The sequence below is a fragment of the Thalassophryne amazonica genome, chromosome 21, assembly GCF_902500255.1.
Source record: "Thalassophryne amazonica chromosome 21, fThaAma1.1, whole genome shotgun sequence".
NCBI lineage: Eukaryota > Metazoa > Chordata > Actinopteri > Batrachoidiformes > Batrachoididae > Thalassophryne > Thalassophryne amazonica.
Genome location: NC_047123.1, coordinates 23,792,952 through 23,814,300, shown reverse-complemented (window position 1 = coordinate 23,814,300; position 21,349 = coordinate 23,792,952). Strand labels below are relative to the sequence as shown.

The following is a 21,349-nucleotide window of genomic DNA, read 5'->3' as shown; positions in this document are numbered from 1 at the left end:
GTCGTGCAGCACTCCCAGGCGCCGTCGTCAGCCTGTTTCAAGCTGAAAACCTCCACATTTCAGGCTCTATTGATCCAGGACGTCGTGAGAGAACAGAGAAGTTTCAGAAGAAGTCGGTTTCAGCATTTTATCCGGATATTCCACTGTTAAAGGAGATTTTTTTAATGAAAGACGTGTGGGCGGATTGCAGCGTCGGCTCGCAGCCGCCGCGACGCTCCGTCACAGGAAAAACACCTCTGTTGGAAGCCTTAAGGACAAGTTGGAACATGTCCAGCTGTTAAACAATTTCTCATATACTCACTCCACTGAAAGCCATCAAAAGCCGCCTGGATTTTACAAATGGTTAACACGGAGGTGTTTTTCCTGTGCCGCCGCACTGCGTCGGCTGCGTCCCGATGCGCGGACCCGTCCACACATCTTTCATTAAAAAAATCTCCTTTAACAGTGGAATATCTGGATAAAATGCTGAAACCGACTTCTTCTGAAACTTCTCTGTTCTCTCACGACGTCCTGGATCAATAGAGCCTGAAATGTGGAGGTTTTCAGCTTGAAACAGGCTGACGACGGCGCCTGGGAGCGCTGCACGACGTCTCGCTCCGTGGGAAGTCCTTAAAGCGACAGTATCACCTCAAAATCTCTCATCAGCCGTTAAAATTTTCACGGAAAACCAGCTTAATTTTTCGAACCGTGTCCACTTCGATGTGTCTCACAAGTTTAGAAAAAATTTTGATCAAACAAAGCGCCAGTGTCTCAGCAACTTCTCAGACAAAGGAATTCCAACGAGGGGCTGGACGACTCCTCCCACAAGGAGTGCTCACAGGCGAATGACGTCACCGACAGGCGTGGAAAAACTCACTCATGCACACGAGGGTTCAAGCATGTCTGACGTAAAAATATATGAATGAAATCCATATAGTTTTTGAAAAAAAAATAAAAAGGACCTATACTTTATTGACAGACCTCGTAGTCAAACCAGTCAGTCTGACACCAAAAATCATCCCTCATCCCTCAAAAATCACTTAAATCACCTTTGTTCTTCATTTTGATAGTTGGCTTGAAATTCCCAAGATTGTCTCAAACAAGCCTAAATGCAAAGAGTTTCTGCCGAGTGACTGGCAGATTAGATATTTGCTTTAATGAGCAGTTGAACAGGTGTAGCTAATGAAGTGGTTTTGCAGATAACTGGGCTAGGCACCTGTCAAACACAATATGATGCATTTCATTGGTTGAATATGTAGTCGGCACCACCTGGTGTCATGTTGTTTGTCAGTTAGTGCGGCTTATAATGTCAAAACCGCGCTCAATCCCGAGTGATTTCAAGACCGCGCGTTCATCACTAAAAATAGCAAGGATGAATTCTGTGCATTCTGCGAGAACAGATGTTAACGTTAGAAGCAAAGGGAGCTTGAAAACACGCTGGCAGAGTTGGGCACAAAAGCAAGACAAATTGTCACTATTCAGAAAACCAGGACCTCAAATGTGCATGAAAAGAAACTGTCTCAAATATCACAAGAGTCAAATATCTGCTTCATCGCAACACTTTCTGCAATGACAGTTATCACTGAAACTGAGCAAGAACTGAAGAGAATCTTTATCACAAATTTCACTTGTCAAACTCACTACCTGAAAGTGATTGGGCGCACTCGTCCCAGAGTAAAAAAAAAAAACACGAGGCTGCGACAACAAATCACGTCTTCATTTAGTAACCATTGCTATACATCACTCAAATAATAATATCCTGTAGAGGAGAGTGACGTGTTGATGAAAATAAAGTTGGCAGATGAAATAATGAATTGTACGAGGACAGGATGGAAGAAACAGGATGTAATGTGGATCTATCATGTGTGGCTGACACCTGATCTGATTAATAACGTCATGTCAGCAGGAGACGCTGATTCAGTACACCAATCCTGCGCACTAGGTCAGCGTGTCCCTGCCTCAGCACTCCCTTTTTGTGCTTGTATGCCTCCTTTTGGAGGTCACTGGAGAGTACATGCAGTGTGAAGGACGTGCCAGCACTGAGGAACAGTCTGACAATGTCAATATAAGGATGTGTCCTCATTTTAAGCAACTTAAAAAAATTATTATAATTAGGTTGACTGTCCTCCACCCGCTCAGGTTAAAGGTCAGTACATATGAACTTTGCAACACACCCACACAGAGTACAGTTGCAGAAGTATTTTATTTATATATATATATATATATATATATATATATATATATATATATATACACAACCCCTGGCAAAAATTATGGAATCACCGGCCTCAGAGGATGTTCATTCAGTTGTTTAATTTTGTAGAAAAAAAGCAGATCACAGACATGACACAAAACTAAAGTCATTTCAAATGGCAACTTTCTGGCTTTAAGAAACACTATAAGAAATCAAGAAAAAAAGATTGTGGCAGTCAGTAACGGTTACTTTTTTAGACCAAGCAGAGGAAAAAAATATGGAATCACTCAATTCTGAGGAAAAAATTATGGAATCACCCTGTAAATTTTCATCCCACAAATTAACACCTTGCAGCACAAGTTCAAACAATCAGCAAGTCATGAAGAAAATGTACAACTGATGCGAAACTGAATTGCACTTTATAAACTGAAAGACTGGAAAAAGTGATTAAAGTCAAACTGATTTCATTGGTTAACAAAATAAATAAATAAATTTCTTGCGTGGACTTTGAGAACTGATTTAGGGTAATTTTGGGGTGCTGAATCCGAATCTGAACTCAGATTTCCTCTGTCACGTCACATATTTTTGCAATCTGCATGTTCCCTATTGATGGATTTATGTAAAAGTTGCTCATTCACTCACGGGTTTGACACCACTAATCATGCACAAAGCTTCGAAAGCATAGTTTTAAAACCGGTTTCGCAAAATGTGAACAAGAGCTGTAATATCGTGTATGGCGCCGAAGAGGTGTGTGACACTGCAGCTTCTGCTTCAATGCTCGATACGAGAAATATGTTTTCATATCTCAAAAACAGGATGTGATTGGCAAAAGCTAACCGCAGATTTGGATTCAGGACCCCAAAATCCATTGAAAAACTCCATGCAAAAGTGTTAGGAAAGGAGGAAGGATCAACTTAAACAAGGTAGGAAAAGCTGCTGAGAGACAAAGAAAGAAAGACAGAAAGAGAAACAGACAGACAGAAAGGCAGATAGACAGATAGAAAGAAAGCCAGAAAGAAAGAAAGAGGTGAAAACCAATACGGTTTTGTGGCATGTCCCCCTAAATTAGTGACCATTGACCTCAGAATGTCAGTCATTTGAAAAAGTTATAAGTTCTGCTGAACGTTTTGGTTGTTGTTGCCGTGGAAGCTCATTCTGTAGCCGAGCAAGAAATACAATTTTGTGAAAAATTCATAATAAATCCAACGATATGTGTTCCTTGTGTGTCTTGTCTGGTCCTCTGTTGTGTGTTATTTTGTCTATACTGTCCAGTGTGTAATTGTTATTCACTCCTGTGTTATATTATATTACTATGGTATTGTATTATGTTACGTTTATATTTATATGTGTATGCGCATGTGTGTATGTATATATATATATATATATATATGTGTGTGTGTGTGTATGTGTACATATGTATGTATGTATAGTATGTGTATGTATGTATATGTATATATGTATGTGTGTGTATGTATATACGAGGGCTGTCCATAAAGTATAGGTCCTTTTATTTTTTTCAAAAACTATATGGATTTCATTCATATGTTTTTACGTCAGACATGCTTGAACCCGCCGCGACGCTCCGCCACAGGAAAAACACCTCCGTTGGAAGCCTTAAGGACAAGTTGGAACATGTCCAGCTGTTAAACAATTTCTCATATACTCACTCCACTGAAAGCCATCAAAAGCCGCCTGGATTTTACAAATGGTTATCAACACGGAGGTGTTTTTCCTGTGCCGCTGCACCGCGCGGACCCGTCCGCACGTCTTTCATTAAAAAAATCTCCTTTAACAGTGGAATATCCGGATAAAATGCTGAAACCGACTTCTTCTGAAACTTCTCTGTTCTCTCACGACGTCCTGGATCAATAGAGCCTGAAATGTGGAGGTTTTAAGCTTGAAACAGGCTGACGACGGCACCTGAGAGCGCTGCGCGACGTCTCGCACTGTGGGAAGTCCTTAAAGCGACAGTATCACCTCAAAATCTCTCATCAGCCGTTAAAATTTTTACCGAAAACCAGCTTAATTTTTCAAACCGTGTCCACTTCGATGTGTCTCACAAGTTTAGAAAAGATTTTGATCAAACAAAGCGCCAGTCTCTCAGCAACTTCTCAGACAAAGGAATTCCGACGAGGAGCTGGACGACTCCTCCCACAAGGAGTGCTCACAGGCGAATGACGTCACCGACAGGCGTGGAAAAACTCACGCATGCGCACGAGGGTTCAAGCATGTCTGATGTAAAAACATATGAATAAAATCCATATAGTTTTTGAAAAAAATAAAAAGGACCTATACTTTATGGACAGACCTCGTATGTGTGTGTGTATATATATATGTATGGGTGTGTGTGTATGTGTGTGTGTATGTTCACATACATATATAATTGTATTATTTATATGCTTTTTATATTATATATGAAATATTAAGCTCTAAATGACGGCAACCGTGTAATTTAAGTAATTTAATTTAATTGAGGATGGAATTGGGGGTGGGAGTCAATAAGCTTGTCTTCATCCCACTCCTTTCCAAGTTGATTCTGTTTGTGTTATGTTAATTCATTTATGCCTTTTTTTTGTCTTTATTAATTTTCTTTTTTCTTTTCACCAATTTATGAACAGTGTCAAGTGTGTACATAAAACTGTACTATTTGTTTATATTGTTTATATTATTGTTTATATATTATGTTGACTTGGAATAAACAAAAACCAAACCAAACCAAAACTGAAATGTGTAATTTTGTTGCCAAAGAAGAAAAGCACCGCATGCTTTTGTTCACTTTTCCTCAAATTCGCCCTATGACCTCAAACATGGTCAGTCACCATAAAATGCTGTGCGTGATGCTCAGTGCTTCACGACGTTGCACCAGTCACACAAACCAAAGACCGGACTGACAAAGGAAACAGACTGATGGATAATCGTGCACAGTACGTACGTGTCGTAAACATTCAGCAGCCAGTTGAGACACATGTCGACGCAGAGCGGCACGTTGACCAGGTCCTTGTGCTCCTGCTCCAGACCATCGTAGATCGACGTCAGGCAGTTGATGACATCGGGAACCGACAGCAGCTGATTGTTGTTGGTGAGCTTGTGCTGCTCGAAGGTGGTCTGGGCGACGCCGAGGTCCAACAAGTCCACTGCAGACGCGATGAGGCGGAGCCGTGAAGAAGGTGAGAAATACACAGCGTGATGAGAGAGAAAGCAAGAAAGAGAAGGAATAAGTAAGACGGAGCAGAGAGAAGCAGCATTTAATTCGTGACCTTTTGTGCACTGTTTTTTTTTTTAAACAGCAGAGGATTTTCTCTTTCTAAACTAAGAGGATTAGCAGCTGAAAAATGGCACACAAACACTTGAAAAGCGTACACAACTGATATTTTCTTCATAATAGTTCAAACAACACAAAGCTTAAAAGCCAATTATTCTGGTGAAATGTGAATACAGAAGAGATGAAAACCGGAATGAAAAACAATTAAAAGAAAAGCTTCAGTAATTTAATTTGTTGGAAAATAGGAAAACTATTCATAGATACATCCAGCTCAGTAAATACACAAACCTCACGAAAATGAACTCACTGAAAAATAAATGGGAAAAACAAAACGGCTTCCATTAGCTGTTATGGTTGTAGTACTACTACTAGCTAAGCATGCACTGTTAGCGGTGTTTTACTGCAAAACTGAGGTGTTTTTTTAAAACCTAAAATCTTATTTTCAAACAACCTGAACTAAAAGGTGTTGTTTAATACATCTAACCTCAATCAACAAGGGCCATTTTCTTGATTAAGCAGCAGTGCTTCGACTTGATATGTTAACGCTCCTTTAGCCTTTCAAGCTAACAGAGAAATATAATATTTTGTTGTTGTTTTTTGGTTTGTTTGTTTGTTTTCAATAAGCAGCAGCTTTGGTGACTTTGAAAATGAAAGAAACTGACAAATAAGCTAATTTTAGGCCACGTGTAATTTCAAAATGACATTTGTTGAGAGAAAGAGAGAGAGAAAGAAGGAAGTGTCTGCTTTGGCTACATACGCACAAAATCCTTCCTGCAGGGTTGTGTGTTTCTCTCACTCTCTCTATAACATAACCACTTTTAAACTATAAGTAAATAACAGCTTATCTGTGTGATTTATTAAATTTTTGAGTGCAGATGTAGCCCTGCAACAGACTAGCGTTCTGTCCAGGGTGTACCCTACCTCGCGCTCTATGACTGCTGGGACAGGCTCCAGCACCCCGTGACCCTTAATTGGACTAAGTGGTTGAAGATGAGTGTGTGTGTGTGTTCACGGGGTTGTATCACAGTGTGACCGTGCTATCTGAGTCTTAGAATGTAACTACTGCGTAACATTCAGAAAATTACACCAACTCCTAATTTCCATCATCCATCAAGGATTCATCAAGTGACTGTCAGGTCCTCAGGAAACAGAATGGACTATTTGTGAGTCATCATCTTAAAAGTAGAATAGATGTTATCCATCTACTCACTCACTGAATGTATCCGGTACATGCCTCGGCTTTACCAAAGCCTACGTAGCAATGAAACACAGATAGGAGCCAGATGGTGAACTTGCTAACCTGCTGAGTGCAACGATGGAGGGCTGACAAGATATTTAATTAGTCTTAATTTGATTCAAAGCGCAGTGAAAATGTCAACACGCTTACTTATGAACGTAAGCATCATGAGCAACACAATTACTCTTTGCCTGCTGCATTCACTTAGTCTGAATAATTCAAATGTAGTCCATTAGTGTGAGGAAATAGTTAACAAGAAAAAACATCAGCATGTTAAAATAAATTCACAATCTAATTGTGCTTGAATTTGTCAAAAAACACCAAACTGCACAATGCTGAATGAAGTGATGGGCTACTCGGACTCGCTGACACGACTCCGCACTCCATGTTGTTTTGGGGTTTGTTTGTTTTTTCTTCATCAAAATCCTCCATCACCCTCACCATGTTCTGCAGCAATAATCACTGCGGCGCATCTGCGCGATATGCGCACAAAGCGGCAACCGTGCCGATGCTCATCTCTGGTGCACGCTCTCTACACACGGCGATATGATGCTATGACGTCTTAGCAGGACGCCATGCAAGCTCATTTGTGCTTCTTCAGCACTACCCCCCCGCCACACCCACACCCACACACACACACACACACACACACACAGCGTTAATCCAATTAGCCAAATTACAGCATCGCTATCATGTGTCTGCATGTGCTTGTGCATGTGCATGGATTCCTATGGTAATCGCAATTTCCAACCTTCATAAGAGCAGCCACAGGTCTCAGAGCGAAACGATTTGAGATGAGACGAACACTCATCTTTCTGCTCTGTGTGCGCCTGTGAGTGTGCTAATCTAATGAATGAAACTGAACGGCGGCGCGCCAAGTTGAAATGACTCAGACTACTGCTTAGTTCCCATCACACAAACACCCATGTGATCAGAGAAGCAATATGAGGCAAAAGTCAACCATCTGAGCTCATCAGAGGTCCACAAGCTGCACGACTGTTGTCATCATGCTGTGACACACACGCACATACAACACACACCACACATTCAATTTCACTGGGCATGCCATTGTGGTTTGCCCAAGAAAATTAGTCTCCCCTGCAAAAAGTAGACCGGTGAAGAAAGCTTTCAAGACACCCAGACAGTGCAACGTTTACCGGTTGTATCAGCAGTTTTACAGCTTCATGGACGAGTAGAACAGAAAACTTTATTACAAAGAAATTTCTGCTACATCTTCCCAGAAGGCACACAGGAGACGGAAACCTAGCTTTCATCTGGAAATAACCCGTTTCTGTGTCTCCGGAAATTTTAAAGATGCAGCTGTTCGCCACGCCTCCTCTATAAAGGGAGGTGTCATAAATATAATAATACACATGCACTGACGAGGCGCGTCATTTTGCCTTGATGCGCTCGTACAGAACAACGGGATGCAAATGAGCAGCGCGGGTTTACACAGAGTCAACAGCTGGATAACAGTTAGCATTTATCACTGTTATTACAATGTGCTGAGCTCACATTGCTGCTGGTTTACGCCAAAAAATGAGCCTGCAGAGTATGCATGTGCATGTATGCACGTGCGTGTGCAGGCGGGATCAGTAACCGCCACAGCAGAGCCGCCTTCATCACGGTTTCCATTACCAACAAGGAACAACAGCTGTTGTGTTGAGAATATAAAAATACCATAAAGTGCACTTAAAATCCTTCACTCCTACATGCATTTTTTAAAAATTGTTCCTGCTGTGATCTCTGATGGAACAACTCATGATTTAGCAAAGAGACTTTCTTTTTTCCAACACACAATTTGCCATGCAGTTATCATCTTAAATAATATGTGGATTTATTGACGGAACAAAGAGAACTTTGCACGTTGCTAAATTTAAATAAATGATATCAGGCAGTTTTTGAGAAAATTGGGTCCAAATACCCAAATTGTCTGTTTTCGGGATAAAACTAGCCGGCATTTCCAAACAAATAAATGTATGACTATAATTTTTTGACATGAAATATTCAACAATCCATACGACACCCTTGACAAATTAGAAAAAAGTTATCTGACAGGTTTTGAGAAAATTGACTTTAAGGGTTCAAAATGGCTATTTTCTGCTTAAAAATGGCCGCCATTTCCAAATGAACGAATCTACGAATATGATTTTTAGATGGGAACAATGTCAATAACCCATATTACGGCCTTGCCAAATTAGAAAAAAGTTATCAGGCAGTTTTGAAAATACTGGGTCCAAATAGCCAAATTGGCTGTTTTCGGCATAAAAATAGCTGCCATTTCCAAACAAACAAATCTATGACTATAATTTTATGATGTGAAATATGTCAACAGCCCATATTATGTCCTTGACAAATTAGAAAAAAGTTATCTGACAGTTTTTGAGAAAATTGCCTTTAAGTGCTCAAAATGGCTATTTTCTGCATAAAAATGGCCGCCATTTCCAAACAAACAAATCTACAAGTATGATTTTTAGACGGGAACAATGTCAATGACCCATATTATGTCCTTGCCAAATTAGAAAATAAGTTATCACACAGCTTTTGAGATATTGCAATAAAAGTACGACAACAGCAACGCCGATGCCTACGACAGATGCCACGCCATGACAGGAGGTTAGTGGCCTATCAACCAGTAACCCAATAAAATCAGTGTCTCCACAGTTGTCCTGGGAGAGTTACATGATTGTGGACAGCATTAACTCCTTTGACGCACTGTGCAACTTTGACTATGTACAACAACTGCATTTAGTTGCTTTTAATTTATTTGCAGACACTTATAGCCTTTTTTGCATTCTTAAAATGCCTGTTAACTGTTGACCTCATTTAGTCATACATGTATTTGTGTGAAATTTGAGCTAAATTGTACCACACTGGAATAAAAACATAAGTATGACCTTGAGCTTTAACATTAGCCTAATTCGTCCTACATTTATAGCGGGCTGGTGGGATACCGGGGCAAAGCTGGGGTGTGCCAGGCCTGACATTTAGCAGCTTAACTCCAATATGTGTAAGACTCGTTCAGTTTGTGATAAAAGCATGAAATTTGGTACACATATAGCCAAAGGCATATCGAAAAGATCTGGAAATGGAGGCATCATGAATTTTCAACATGGTGCCCATGGCAGCTATTTTTCAAAATGGCTGCCAGAAACAACAGTTTTCTTATAAGTGATGGATGTAATGTGACATTGTACACAGAATTTGATTAATTATCATAAGTGCTTGCTAATGTGTTTTTTTGGATTAGACATTTTCATTAAAAATTCAAAATGGTCGCCATTGTTTCCAGATACAGATAAACTCTGTGTCGAATTATACATTTTTCGTGATGCATAATTTGAATTAGCAAATGTAGAATTTCTGAGAAGCTTTGTTCTATCTCACAAGACATATATTAAGTGAGGCCAAATCTAGGTCTATCACAAGGAAGTCTATTCACACTCGCCTTCACAGAAGCAGAGGGCAGTGCATTGTAACTGAACATTTTTGCACTTGCAATGCCCAACACAACCCTTCTTACATTTGCAAGAGACAAGTTCATAACTGGACTGGCCTGCATCTGGTAGGCATGTCCAGAAGGGTTCATAATCTCCCTCAGATATCTTTGACCAATCCCATTTGCACGGTGAAGGTAGTTCTGGTGTTGACACCAGCACTTGACCCCACACGTGACCTCCTTGGTATACTGCTCTCTTGACATGCTCTTCCAGGGCAGCCTTGGTCGGAGGGATTGATTCTGCATTGTGCGTCTTGGCGAATAACTTCCTTCTTGCCGTATCTATTTCTGTGCATGTGCTGGTTCGGTCATAGAGTAGGATAACAAACCTCTCAATTGTGGCCATTACCTCTTGTGGTATCTCAGTTGGGGCTGAAGACAGTTTCAACAGGGCATGCGTAAGCTCAGGAAACACAGTCCATACAGCCCACGCAGTCTTTTTCCCCATGGCCAACAAAGCTTGACACAGTGTCGCAACCCGTCACTGCATGGAACAGTGGTAGCGTACGTGCTTTCTCAGGTCCTAGCCCTGCTGCAATTTCATGGGCTGCTAAGTATCGGAAACTCTTTCCAGTTCAGAAAGCCAACCAAAGCTCGTCTTCTGGTTGCAGAGTCTGAGCCACTGCCACAGCTAGCACCACAACATCAGTATCTACTGTTTTAATCATGATCTTATGATGGCCATTTCTGGCTGCATGGGCTACATGTAATAACATGTGACTATCGGCTTCCTCATGCGAACAAGGAGCAAGACCTATCTGGGAGTGGTGGCTTGCTAAGGACTTCACTGCATGTGAAGTATATCCACTCCCCTTGTCTTCTCGCTTAGACTGCAAAGGACATCTCAATGCCTCTGTTGTGTGCTCTTGGCAAATAATACAGAGCTTCCAGTCAGTCTTGGCTGTGCAAGACGTTGATGGCCCTTGACCATCAAAATTCACAAGTTGTAATTTCTTTGACATTTTCTCAACAAAAAAAATATGTTTGCAGTAAAGGCCAAGGGTTTATCCTTTTACCACCGTTTACTACCAGGGACAACAGTAACACATTTGTGTATGGGATACAACTAGGTTCAGACAAGAAAACTGCCCTACACCTAGCCCGATCGTTCATCCAATGCCATTTCATTCCTGTGCGTTCTGTACACCATCCGGGTAACAGTATGAAAGTCATATAAAGCCCCATTACCCTTGGCTTGGCTCTCCCACGCTGGCACATCCTGTCCATTTAGGTGCGGCTATCTGACTACATCTAAATTAATAAACTATTAAGTAGATGTGGGGCTAACATTAGATAGAATTTAGGAAACTAAACTACACTACCACTAAACTATCACCACAACCAGCACATTACAGAAAATATGGCATTATTAAGACTAGAGGAGTGTATTTAGCTGGCACTGAACCCCATGCTGAGTTTCACACCAGTGGTGTCGCCAGTGTGCCCTGGCTGTGCTTTGACATCCACTCTATTACATTTCCATTCATTGAATGGTTCAGTTCTTGCAGATATGGGGATTTTTACTTTATTGTTCAACATTTTAATTCCAATAAAATGTATAATAGCTCTATTTACATGCAATTATACATTTTATTGTGGGCCATATGGCTGCCATTTTGAGAGAAACAGTGGTCATGTTCAGTTGTGAGGTAGAAGGATGCTTCTGGCCAATTTTAAGTTCAGAATTTGAATTCTGCATCATAAACGATGACTGATTTGACACCGAGATCATACATATCAGACTGTCATACAAGTGACGGCTGCCATCTTGGGAAATGGTGGCCATCTTGAATATGAAATGACAACTTTTCAATTATCCTATAGACATTTACCAAGTACAATATATGGTAAATATGTCTAAAATATCATATTATGTCCGTCACTCATAAGAAAACAGGCGTTGCTGGTGGCCATTTTGAAAAATGGCTGCCATGGGCACCATGTTGAAAATTCATAATAGCCTCCATATCCAAATCTTTTCGGTATGCCTTTGGCTATATGTGTACCAAATTTCATGCTTTTATCACAAACTGAACGATTGTTTTGGTTATCTACTGCACTATAAGAAAAATCAAACGAAAATTGCTGTCAGCTCTTCCGACCATGTCCGCTGCTGCAGGCAGTAAAGTGAAATGTGTAAAGCTACTGCTGTTTTCCTAAATGTGCTTTAAAAGCAGTGACAAAGACCTTTGTTTGAACGTCATAGCCTCATGGTGGTGTGTTTGCACTTCATTTGTTATGCCGTTCTTGCCCACCCTCCATCTTTTTAACCACTTATGGGTTGGCCAGGTGTTTGGTGGAGTGAGACGACCACCAAAATGGTAACATTTGGAGTTATCCCATTTGAGCAGAGGGTTTATCCTGTACAGTCCATGGTCCAAAAAAAAAAAAAAAACCTATGAGCATCGCCTCAGATGGCAACAGAGATGAGATAGATATTGCTGTAACGGAACAAAGGAAAATGAATTGACAAAGATGCCACAGAGCAACACATAATCCCTCAGGGCAAAAATGCTCAATCATCCCACTTGTGCACACCAAACGTGAACAGGTGCTCAGCAGGCTTAACATAAGCAGCGGCTATGTGTGTGTATATAGAAAAGCAGGCACACGGGTATTAAGGTGTGTGCACGTCTTACTTACAGCACAGGGCTTTCTGCAGCCGGCGGAGCTTCATTGCTGTTCGGTACGCTGAGAACCTCACATTGTTCAAGTCGGCTGCAGGGACGAAAAGAAACAGGCAGAAAATCTCAAGATGAACATGAATAGGAATCTTTCTCCTGGGCAACGCGATCGGTCTTCAAAGAAAGCAGACATTCTGTCAAACCTATTGTCTGTGGAGACGACCACGAGTAGGCCGCGGACGCCACTGTGTAATTAGGTTAGTTTTATCTCATTTGGGGCCGCTGCTATATTTGTTGAGCCGCTGCCCTCCAGCAAACGATCCCCAGGTTTCACAGCTTATTAGTTATCCGGCGCTCATTAAAAGAGGAGTCACAGTGGCCGCCCCACAGGGACTGAGACACATACGTATCAGGAGCAAACGTAAGAGAAAGGATCTTCAGTTTAAACCTGACATTTCTGAGACACGCTGCATGTCTCCACACAGAGCAGCTGTGAGAAGGTTTCTGAGGTATCGCACCCATTTGTCTTTCTTTCTTCTGGTGTGAACTGAGAGGAGCGATTTGATTCCAATGGAACTCTGGTGCAGCTTGTTTGTGAACCAATCAGGTATCAAAACTCTAGTAACTGAGACATGAAACTAACACTAAATTTATCTGATCCATAGACGAGAGCAGGCAAAAATCATTCAATTAGGCAAGACGACTGGGTATCCATGGCAACATGGCCTCATATAAGCATGGTTCATCCAATTTTGTATACTTTTGGGAGTTTGTCCTTAAAATTGCCGCTATTTCAGCCTTAAAATACCAAACTCATACTGAGGTTACTGCAATCAGTGATGGCTCCATTAGGTTGTTTTCTTGATGGGACTCAGTGGAAATGTGATTATTTAATTACCAGACAACAGAATTTATAATTCTGTGCAACAATGCATTTTAAAGTAAATTTCAAGCAGTACTACAGGTACATCATGCTGTAACTTGAGCAATGTATTTGCTGATTTCCACCAAATTTGATGTGTAGATTGATGGTCAACCCTGGAATTGCCCTTGAAGGGTTTGTTCTAACAAACATCAAGGTCACTGGGATCAAAGGTCACACTTTTGATTTTTCACGCTGATGTCCATTGTACTTGGCACAAATATGGAGCTGAGTTCCATCACTGGGACCGAGGTCTGTTTGTTGGCCTGCTCTTCCCATAGTACAGCAGATAACGAAGAATCGTTCAAATCCGGTTACAAGCACCAAAATTTGACTGTGTATACCGTTTGTTACATATTGCAGAAAAATAAATTTAGCCATTTAAATTGGATTCTATGACATGTTACTTATGTTACCCCGTAACATAACTGAGCACGACAAATGGTGCAAACTATTCCTTTTTAAAATCCTACTAACTCAACCAATAATTTGCATCATGTTTTACCATAATTGGAGCAACTTTAACTTTTTACCCCTGTACAAACTGAAAGTGACCTTTGTCGCCATGCTTTCTGTTTTTACCCCAAAACTCCAGAACATTCAGTCACAGATAGTCCAAACTATGTTGGAATCTTTGTGATCAGACACATAATGTGGTATAGCTTTCAATATGATTGGAACATTTTTTTTGACCCCCATGCAGTTCGTCAATTGACCCCTACTTGGCCCCCTATTAAAAATTCAAACGGTTAACGTTATTTTTCTAAAATATGTACCAAAAGGTATACACAGTCAAACTTTGGTGGTTGTAAATGGATTTGAAGGATTCCTCTGCAAATATTCTGTTATCTGCTGCACTACAGGTCCCTTTCCTGAATTAGTGCAGCAGCTAAGAGAATATTTAGAGCAAAATCATGCAAATGGTGATACAAGCACCAAAATTGGCACAAATACTCCTTAGACATTACTCTTTTGAAAAAACCGACAGGCCACTTGAATTTTCAATAGGCGGCCAGGTAGGGGTCAATTGAAGAATTACACAGGGGTCAAAATTATAAATGCTCAAATCATTTTGAAAACTACACCACATTATTTGTCTGATCATAAAGATTCCAAAAACGTATAGTTTGGACTATCTATGACTGAATGTTCTGGAGTTATGGGGTAAAAACAGCGAAAATGGTGATAAAGGTCACTTTCAGTTTGTACAGGGGTCAAAAGTTAAAGTTGCTCCAATTTTGGTAAAACATGATGCAAATTATTAGTTGAGTTAACGGGGTTTTAAAAAGGAATAGTTTGGACCATGTATCATGCTTAGTTATCCTTTACTTTGGAGCCCAAACATTCAAGACAATCAAAACTATTCCATTTATTAATCCTATTAGCTCAACCAATAATTTGCACCACTTTTTTACCAAAATTGAAGGAACTTTAACTTTTGACCTCTGTATAAACTGAAACTGACCTTTGTCACCATTTCTGCTGCTTTTACCCCATAACTCCTGATCATTCAGTCATAGATAGTCCAAACTAAACCTTTTTGGATTCTTTACGATCAGACAAATAATGTGGTGTAGCTTTCAAAATGATTTGAGCATTTTTAATTTTGACCCCTGTGTAATTCTTCAATTGACCTCTACCTGGCCGCTTATTGAAAATTCAAGTGGCCAGTCGGTTTGTTCAAAAAAGTAATATCTAAAGAGTATTTGTACCAACTTTAGTGCTTGTATCACCATTTGCACGATTGTTTCAGTTATCAGCTGCACTAAATTCTACCAAACTTGGTATATCAATGAAGATCAACTCTGAAATTGGCCAGAATTCATTTTGACAAAAGGTCAAGGAATTTGATTTTCAACCCAATTTAGAACAAATGTGGCACAAAGGTGGATTCCAGAATTGCCTTGGCAAGGTCAGCCAGAGCTCAATCATTTGAATGAATGTAAAAGTAACTGGGGTCAAAGCACAGATTGTGGTCGTCCGTGCATGCCCATAGGTAATATAGTCTAGCAGTCAATGTTAATTTACACAAGCAATACACAGCAGATAAAATAGCAATTGTTTAAAAATTATATTATTTATGCTTCTGACATAGGAAGGGAAAAGAACAGCAAAACTATAAGCTAACAACAAATGATACACTCAGCATAGAGGCTTGTCTCCTTTCCTTTCTCAATGTTTCTCAGTTTCACTGTTGTGGTTTCACACAAAGTTACCTGACAAGGAAACAATCCATATTCAATCATGTTATCATCCCAAAGCAAACAAAATAACGGGGAGAAAAATACATTTTGTGGTATATATCAAATCACATTGTGCTTAGATGACAATCAATCACTCTACCACGTTTGCGTCAAGTTGGATCAAAATTCTGTTATTTTGTTCAAACATGAATGGGTGTACAGGCAGGACTGAAAACAATACCTCAGCACGCATTACAGCAATTTCGCCTCAGGGCCCAAGAAGACAAGGTCAGCCTGCAGTAAAAACAATCACACCCGTCCATTTCATGACAATAAACTGGATTTGTCTGTGGTTCCATGTGGAACTGATTATGGTCCTGTCAGGTCAGGAACTGCCCTGAGTCCTGAATAGAAAACCCCCCAGGCAGACAACCAGTGCATCCCCACCACTCGAAAGCACCCTCATTCCAGTGGTAGCTAAGAATCCTCCGAAGAGACGTAGCACCAAAGACATCTCGTCATTCCCTCAGTAGTTAGCATCAAAGTCTCACAACTACACCTGGTGCTACCACACAGGTAGCACCTTACGATCACAGCGTCACCGGCGTGTTTATTTCCTACCTAGTGACTGGTAGAGCTCCGTCATCTTTGGATGATCCCAGCAGGTTGTCTGTGCCTGGTGGCTGAAAACCACAAAAACATAACACAAACACTGTTGAAACAGGATCACAATGAAAAACAGCAAAACAGAACAGAAAGGCATGGAAAATAAGAACGTGACGGGCATAAACGTGGCATGTTTCAAAAACAACGCTGAAAGCTTTCATGCTAACTCTGTGTCCAAATTGGGAGCATAGGCTACAGGGTCCTATGCGCAAACGGCGAGAAAACACGCACACAGTCAGCATGTGAACCTCACCACGGCATCTGTCTGTTCAAACCCCCGCGGGATGCCATTATAAAGGGATCGCTTCTCAACGCCGTGCTTACATTCCTGCTTCAGACAGACGCCTCACACACATCAAAAACACACACAACGATCGAATGTCGAGAAAATCCAACAACACAAATAATAATAATAATAATAATAAAAAAGAAAGCAGTGACATAACGGATCAAACACGGCTGCCTTCACAGAGGACAGCAACAACATTTGACTTTTTTCCACCTGCCGTTGGAGCTCCGCTCTCTGGCGCTGTCTTTGTATTTTTATTTATTTATTTATTTATTTGTGAAGGTGACTGACTGTCCAGAGTCTAAGATGTGTGGAATATTTATATATATATAGTTCTGTTTTTAAATGCAGAACTTTCCTCCTGGTTCTGCATCAGCTTGCTTTTCGCTGACAGGCATCTCGGTGAAAAGCTGACAGAAAACCGAGGCAGTCAAGTGGACAAGAGGAACGCTTTCGCTCCACAGACGTTTGACACTAGTTAGCGGATGATCCTTTTTTGCAGCGACGGTGGCGTCACTAATGTGTGGATGTGCAGAACTTATAAATACAAACAGATTTAACATTATTTAAGATTAATTCTAATTTATGATGTCCATTCAGATATGACCTCGTTAAAATTTCAAGATCGCCACAAAAGCAGATTTTTTTTCCACAAATGTCTGCAGAAGGCAGCATGAAATCTGACCTCCTCATGCACATGCACGGACGAGATCAATTTCCCCAAGTGACAAATTTGAACAAGCCAATTACATATCAGTATGACCTTGAGTGCACAAGCACAGCCAGTCAGGGACAGACAAGATTAAGATGGTCAATGGTTATGTTTCAGTTAAAATTAGGTTTAGGGTTAGATAAAGTTCAATTGGTCAGTGGTTAAGATTTAGGTTTAGGATTCGGTTTAGAAAAGTATTCATTTCATAATGATGTGTCAAAGTATTTTACAATATACACACTGAAACACAAACAAAATTAACAATAAAACAATTTACAATTCGAAAGGAACAACCACAGTGAGGAACAAGGCAAAAATGGACATCCCAACAAAACATAACCACACTGAGTTAACACTTAACTAGCAAGGATCTCAATAACAAAGGGCTCATGCTGGCACATAAGGCTCAACCAACCGGGTAAAGTAAGTTGATGAACAACCTTTCAGTACTTCATATGTCAGCAGTAAATCTTTAAAACCTATTCTTGCATGAATAGGAGCCAGTGAAAGAAGACTAACACCAGAGTAATATGAATGAATGTCCCAGATCTGGTCAAAACCCGAACAGCTGAATTCTGAATCTTTGGAAGATTTTGTATTCTATTTTGAGGAAAGCCTGAGGATAGTACACTGAAGTACTCAATTCTCAAAGCATAAAGGCATCAATCAAAGTCTCAGCATTATGGGCAGAATTAGTCTAATCACAGCACAAGTGAAAATAGACATTTTAGTCACATTTCTAATATGATAAATAAAAGACATGTTTAGAGTTAGGTTAAGTCTTGGTTTAGAGGCAGGTTAGTGTTAGGTTAAGTTGATTAGGAGTTAGCATTATCTTTTAGATTCAACTATGATTAGGTTTACAACTGTGTTTCTCAATGTTTTTCAGACCAAAGACCACTTAACCAATGAAAAAATAAAATAAAATAAAAAAAACCTCAAGGACAAACTAAGTCCCAAAATACAATAGATCTGCTTATCAATCAAACAGTATATTATGAGCATCACAAAACAGGCCATTCAAATTCTAGTTTTTGGATTTACATACAAGTTAATGAAAATAATATGCTACAATTCATTACATTTTAGAATATTTTTTAAACCATTTGAGAAACACTTTTAAGTTAGAATATGATATTACTTTAAAATGTGGTATTTTACCAATATAATCAGGGACCACTTGGGATCGCTCATGAACCACTCTTTCAAAAAGCCTGATTTCGAAGCAGGTTATCTTTGTTATTTAGTAATTACATTTGGAACAAAATGCCACCATTCTGTTTCATACTAAGAGACAATTAGGTTAGTTTATATGAGAAAAATACTAAAAAAAAAAAACAGTTTGCAAATATAAATACACATACATAAATACCATACATACTTATCAATACTGGTTGGTTTACTGACTACTACTGTTCCTCTCATTCCCGTCCTCTGTCTTCCTGTTACTCCTCCTCTGAAGAGTTGTACAGTCTGATAACCTGAGGGACAAAGGAGTTTTTCAGTCTGTTGGTCCTGCACTTGGGAAGGAGCAGTCTGTGGCTGAAGAGGCTCCTGTGGTTGCTGATGACGGTATGTGTACATGTAAAGATTAATCTGATTGAGTGCTTTCCACTATGACATTTTCTCAACAACATCCATACTCAAGTCAACAGGGTAACGTTAACTCTATTAGTAAATTGAATTCTCAGCTTTATCGTTAAAAATCTGTACAGACAAAACAGAAAACCAAAATCATTTTGAGAAAAACCAGACCTATATTTACTTACTGTCATGTGCACACTAAAAGCCAGTATTTCATCATAATTTTTCTAACACGGGGCCCAAACAGATTTTCTCGCAGATATATGAATGCTTCTTGGAGATGTGCAACCTTAAATCTTCAGTAAACTTCAACTCAGTGGGGGTTCTTTCAACTCTGATGCAAAAGTCTTTTCCTGATAGCTGCATCTGACAGCTTGCTACTGTTTTTGTTGGGCATCTTAATGATGTTGTTCCAAATTTGTCCACAGATAACTAACAGTGAGTGAGAGCCTCTGGGGATAAAGTTGGACGGGTCTGTGATGCACATGAGATTTTCCCCCATGACTATCATAAAATGACATCTCAAAGTATCACCAATCAAAGGAGGTCATGGCCTGGATTACCAAAGCAGAAGGAGGAAGAATGAAATTTATGTTGCCACTGGAGTACTGGGGGTTAAAAATACCCTTTTGCACAATGTTTTTTTTTAAGGACATTTCTGTCTGTATGAGCCGGCACAGTATGCAGCCGGAGCCATTAGATGAAAATAGAGTTGTCTGACCCTCGCAGACAAGATCACTGCGATAAAAACTTAACTTAAACATAATGGCTAGTTCCTTTGATATTTTCTGTTTAATGTGGTCATTTGTATCTGCTACAGAGACCAAAAAAAAGGTAACAGTGTAATTCCTTCTTTCTTGTAGCTCACCACAACCACACTATTCCTGTCTGTTTGTCTGACAAAGAAATGATTAAAATACATGAAAGAACAAGAAAAGTTTCCTGAAATTTCCAGCTTTACACTACAGCTCTATGTACACCGAGCAATGTTAAAGGGACTCACTGTGTACTAACTTAAAGCATGCTAATCAAGGATAGCATTAAACTGACAAAGCCCAAATTGAATCACCATGACAACATCTATATAATAACCAAGTGGCCTCTGTGTGCGTGTATGTATATGACTTCAACCAAGCAGAAACTGGGGAGAGCTGAGATTTGCTGTTTGGTATGCTTATGTATTTTAGTTCAAGGATGAATGCTGCGAAAATGGAAAGTTGATAGGACAAACATTTTTTGGTGAAATTACCAATTTCAGCTAACCAGTAAACAATGGATGTTGTGCTGCAATGCCCCATGGAAGTTTGGAGTTTAAAATGTTATACTGGCTCATGTTAGTTTAACAGTGTTGTTAGTGTCATGATTTATTGTGTTTTTGTAGTTCAGTTTAGTTAAGTCTCATGTTGCCGTTACCATGAGTGAAATGTGTATTGCATTTGATGTCTTCTACCTGTATCTAAAAACAGAAGGACCTGCTTGCAGCAGAATGTGAAAAAGACAAGAACCTGTCTGTGCATATGTGCATGCAGTGTGTGTATAACTATCACGGACAAGCTGAGGACAGGTGATATTTGCTGTTTGGTATGCTTATGTAGTTTGGGTCAAGGATGAATGGCGCCAAAACGATACGTTCATAGGACTAATATTTTTGGAGAAACTGCGGATATTAGCTAACATTGCTAATTACATTCTGCACGAGCACACCATTCCAGCAGGTGGTGGTAAATCATCTTTATATTAAAAGTGTGAGTGCATGTGTGCGTGATTTTATTTAGTAAGTTCAATGTAAGTACATAATATAATTGTAAATCTGTTAAAAATACATGGATGACACAAGAAAGTGAAAACACTTATTTCCATTGTGGTCCAATTAAAAATCAAATGACAAAATAGAAGTAAAAATAAAATAATAAAAATAATAACAATAATAATAATAGCATGTATATGATAACAAAAACCTAACAAATTTATAAATACATTAAGACAGTAAATTAGCATTAAAAACTTACGTAATTAACAGGAAATAAGGGTTGAGTTCTTCTAAAAACTGCTGAGGTCTAAGGTCTAAAGTTCTAAAAACATTCTAGACTCACATGCCATTCCAACTCATTATAGAAACTTTGCACAATTAATTACCACCCTTGAAAAATGTCAGCTACCTATTTTATAAACACTACCCAAACTAGAGCCAGTGGATC

The 21,349-nt window shown here is 39.7% G+C and overlaps 1 protein-coding gene across 1 annotated transcript in view; it reads right to left on the bottom strand.

Annotated features, from left to right (window-relative positions):
* The window catches only part of utrn (utrophin), a 301,805-nt gene that overhangs the window by 63,560 nt on the left and 216,896 nt on the right, over nt 1-21,349 (bottom strand). The window contains 3 exon segments of the mRNA XM_034162029.1: nt 5,106-5,307; nt 12,815-12,889; nt 16,522-16,583. Of these exon segments, the coding sequence (XP_034017920.1) occupies nt 5,106-5,307; nt 12,815-12,889; nt 16,522-16,583 (339 nt within the window).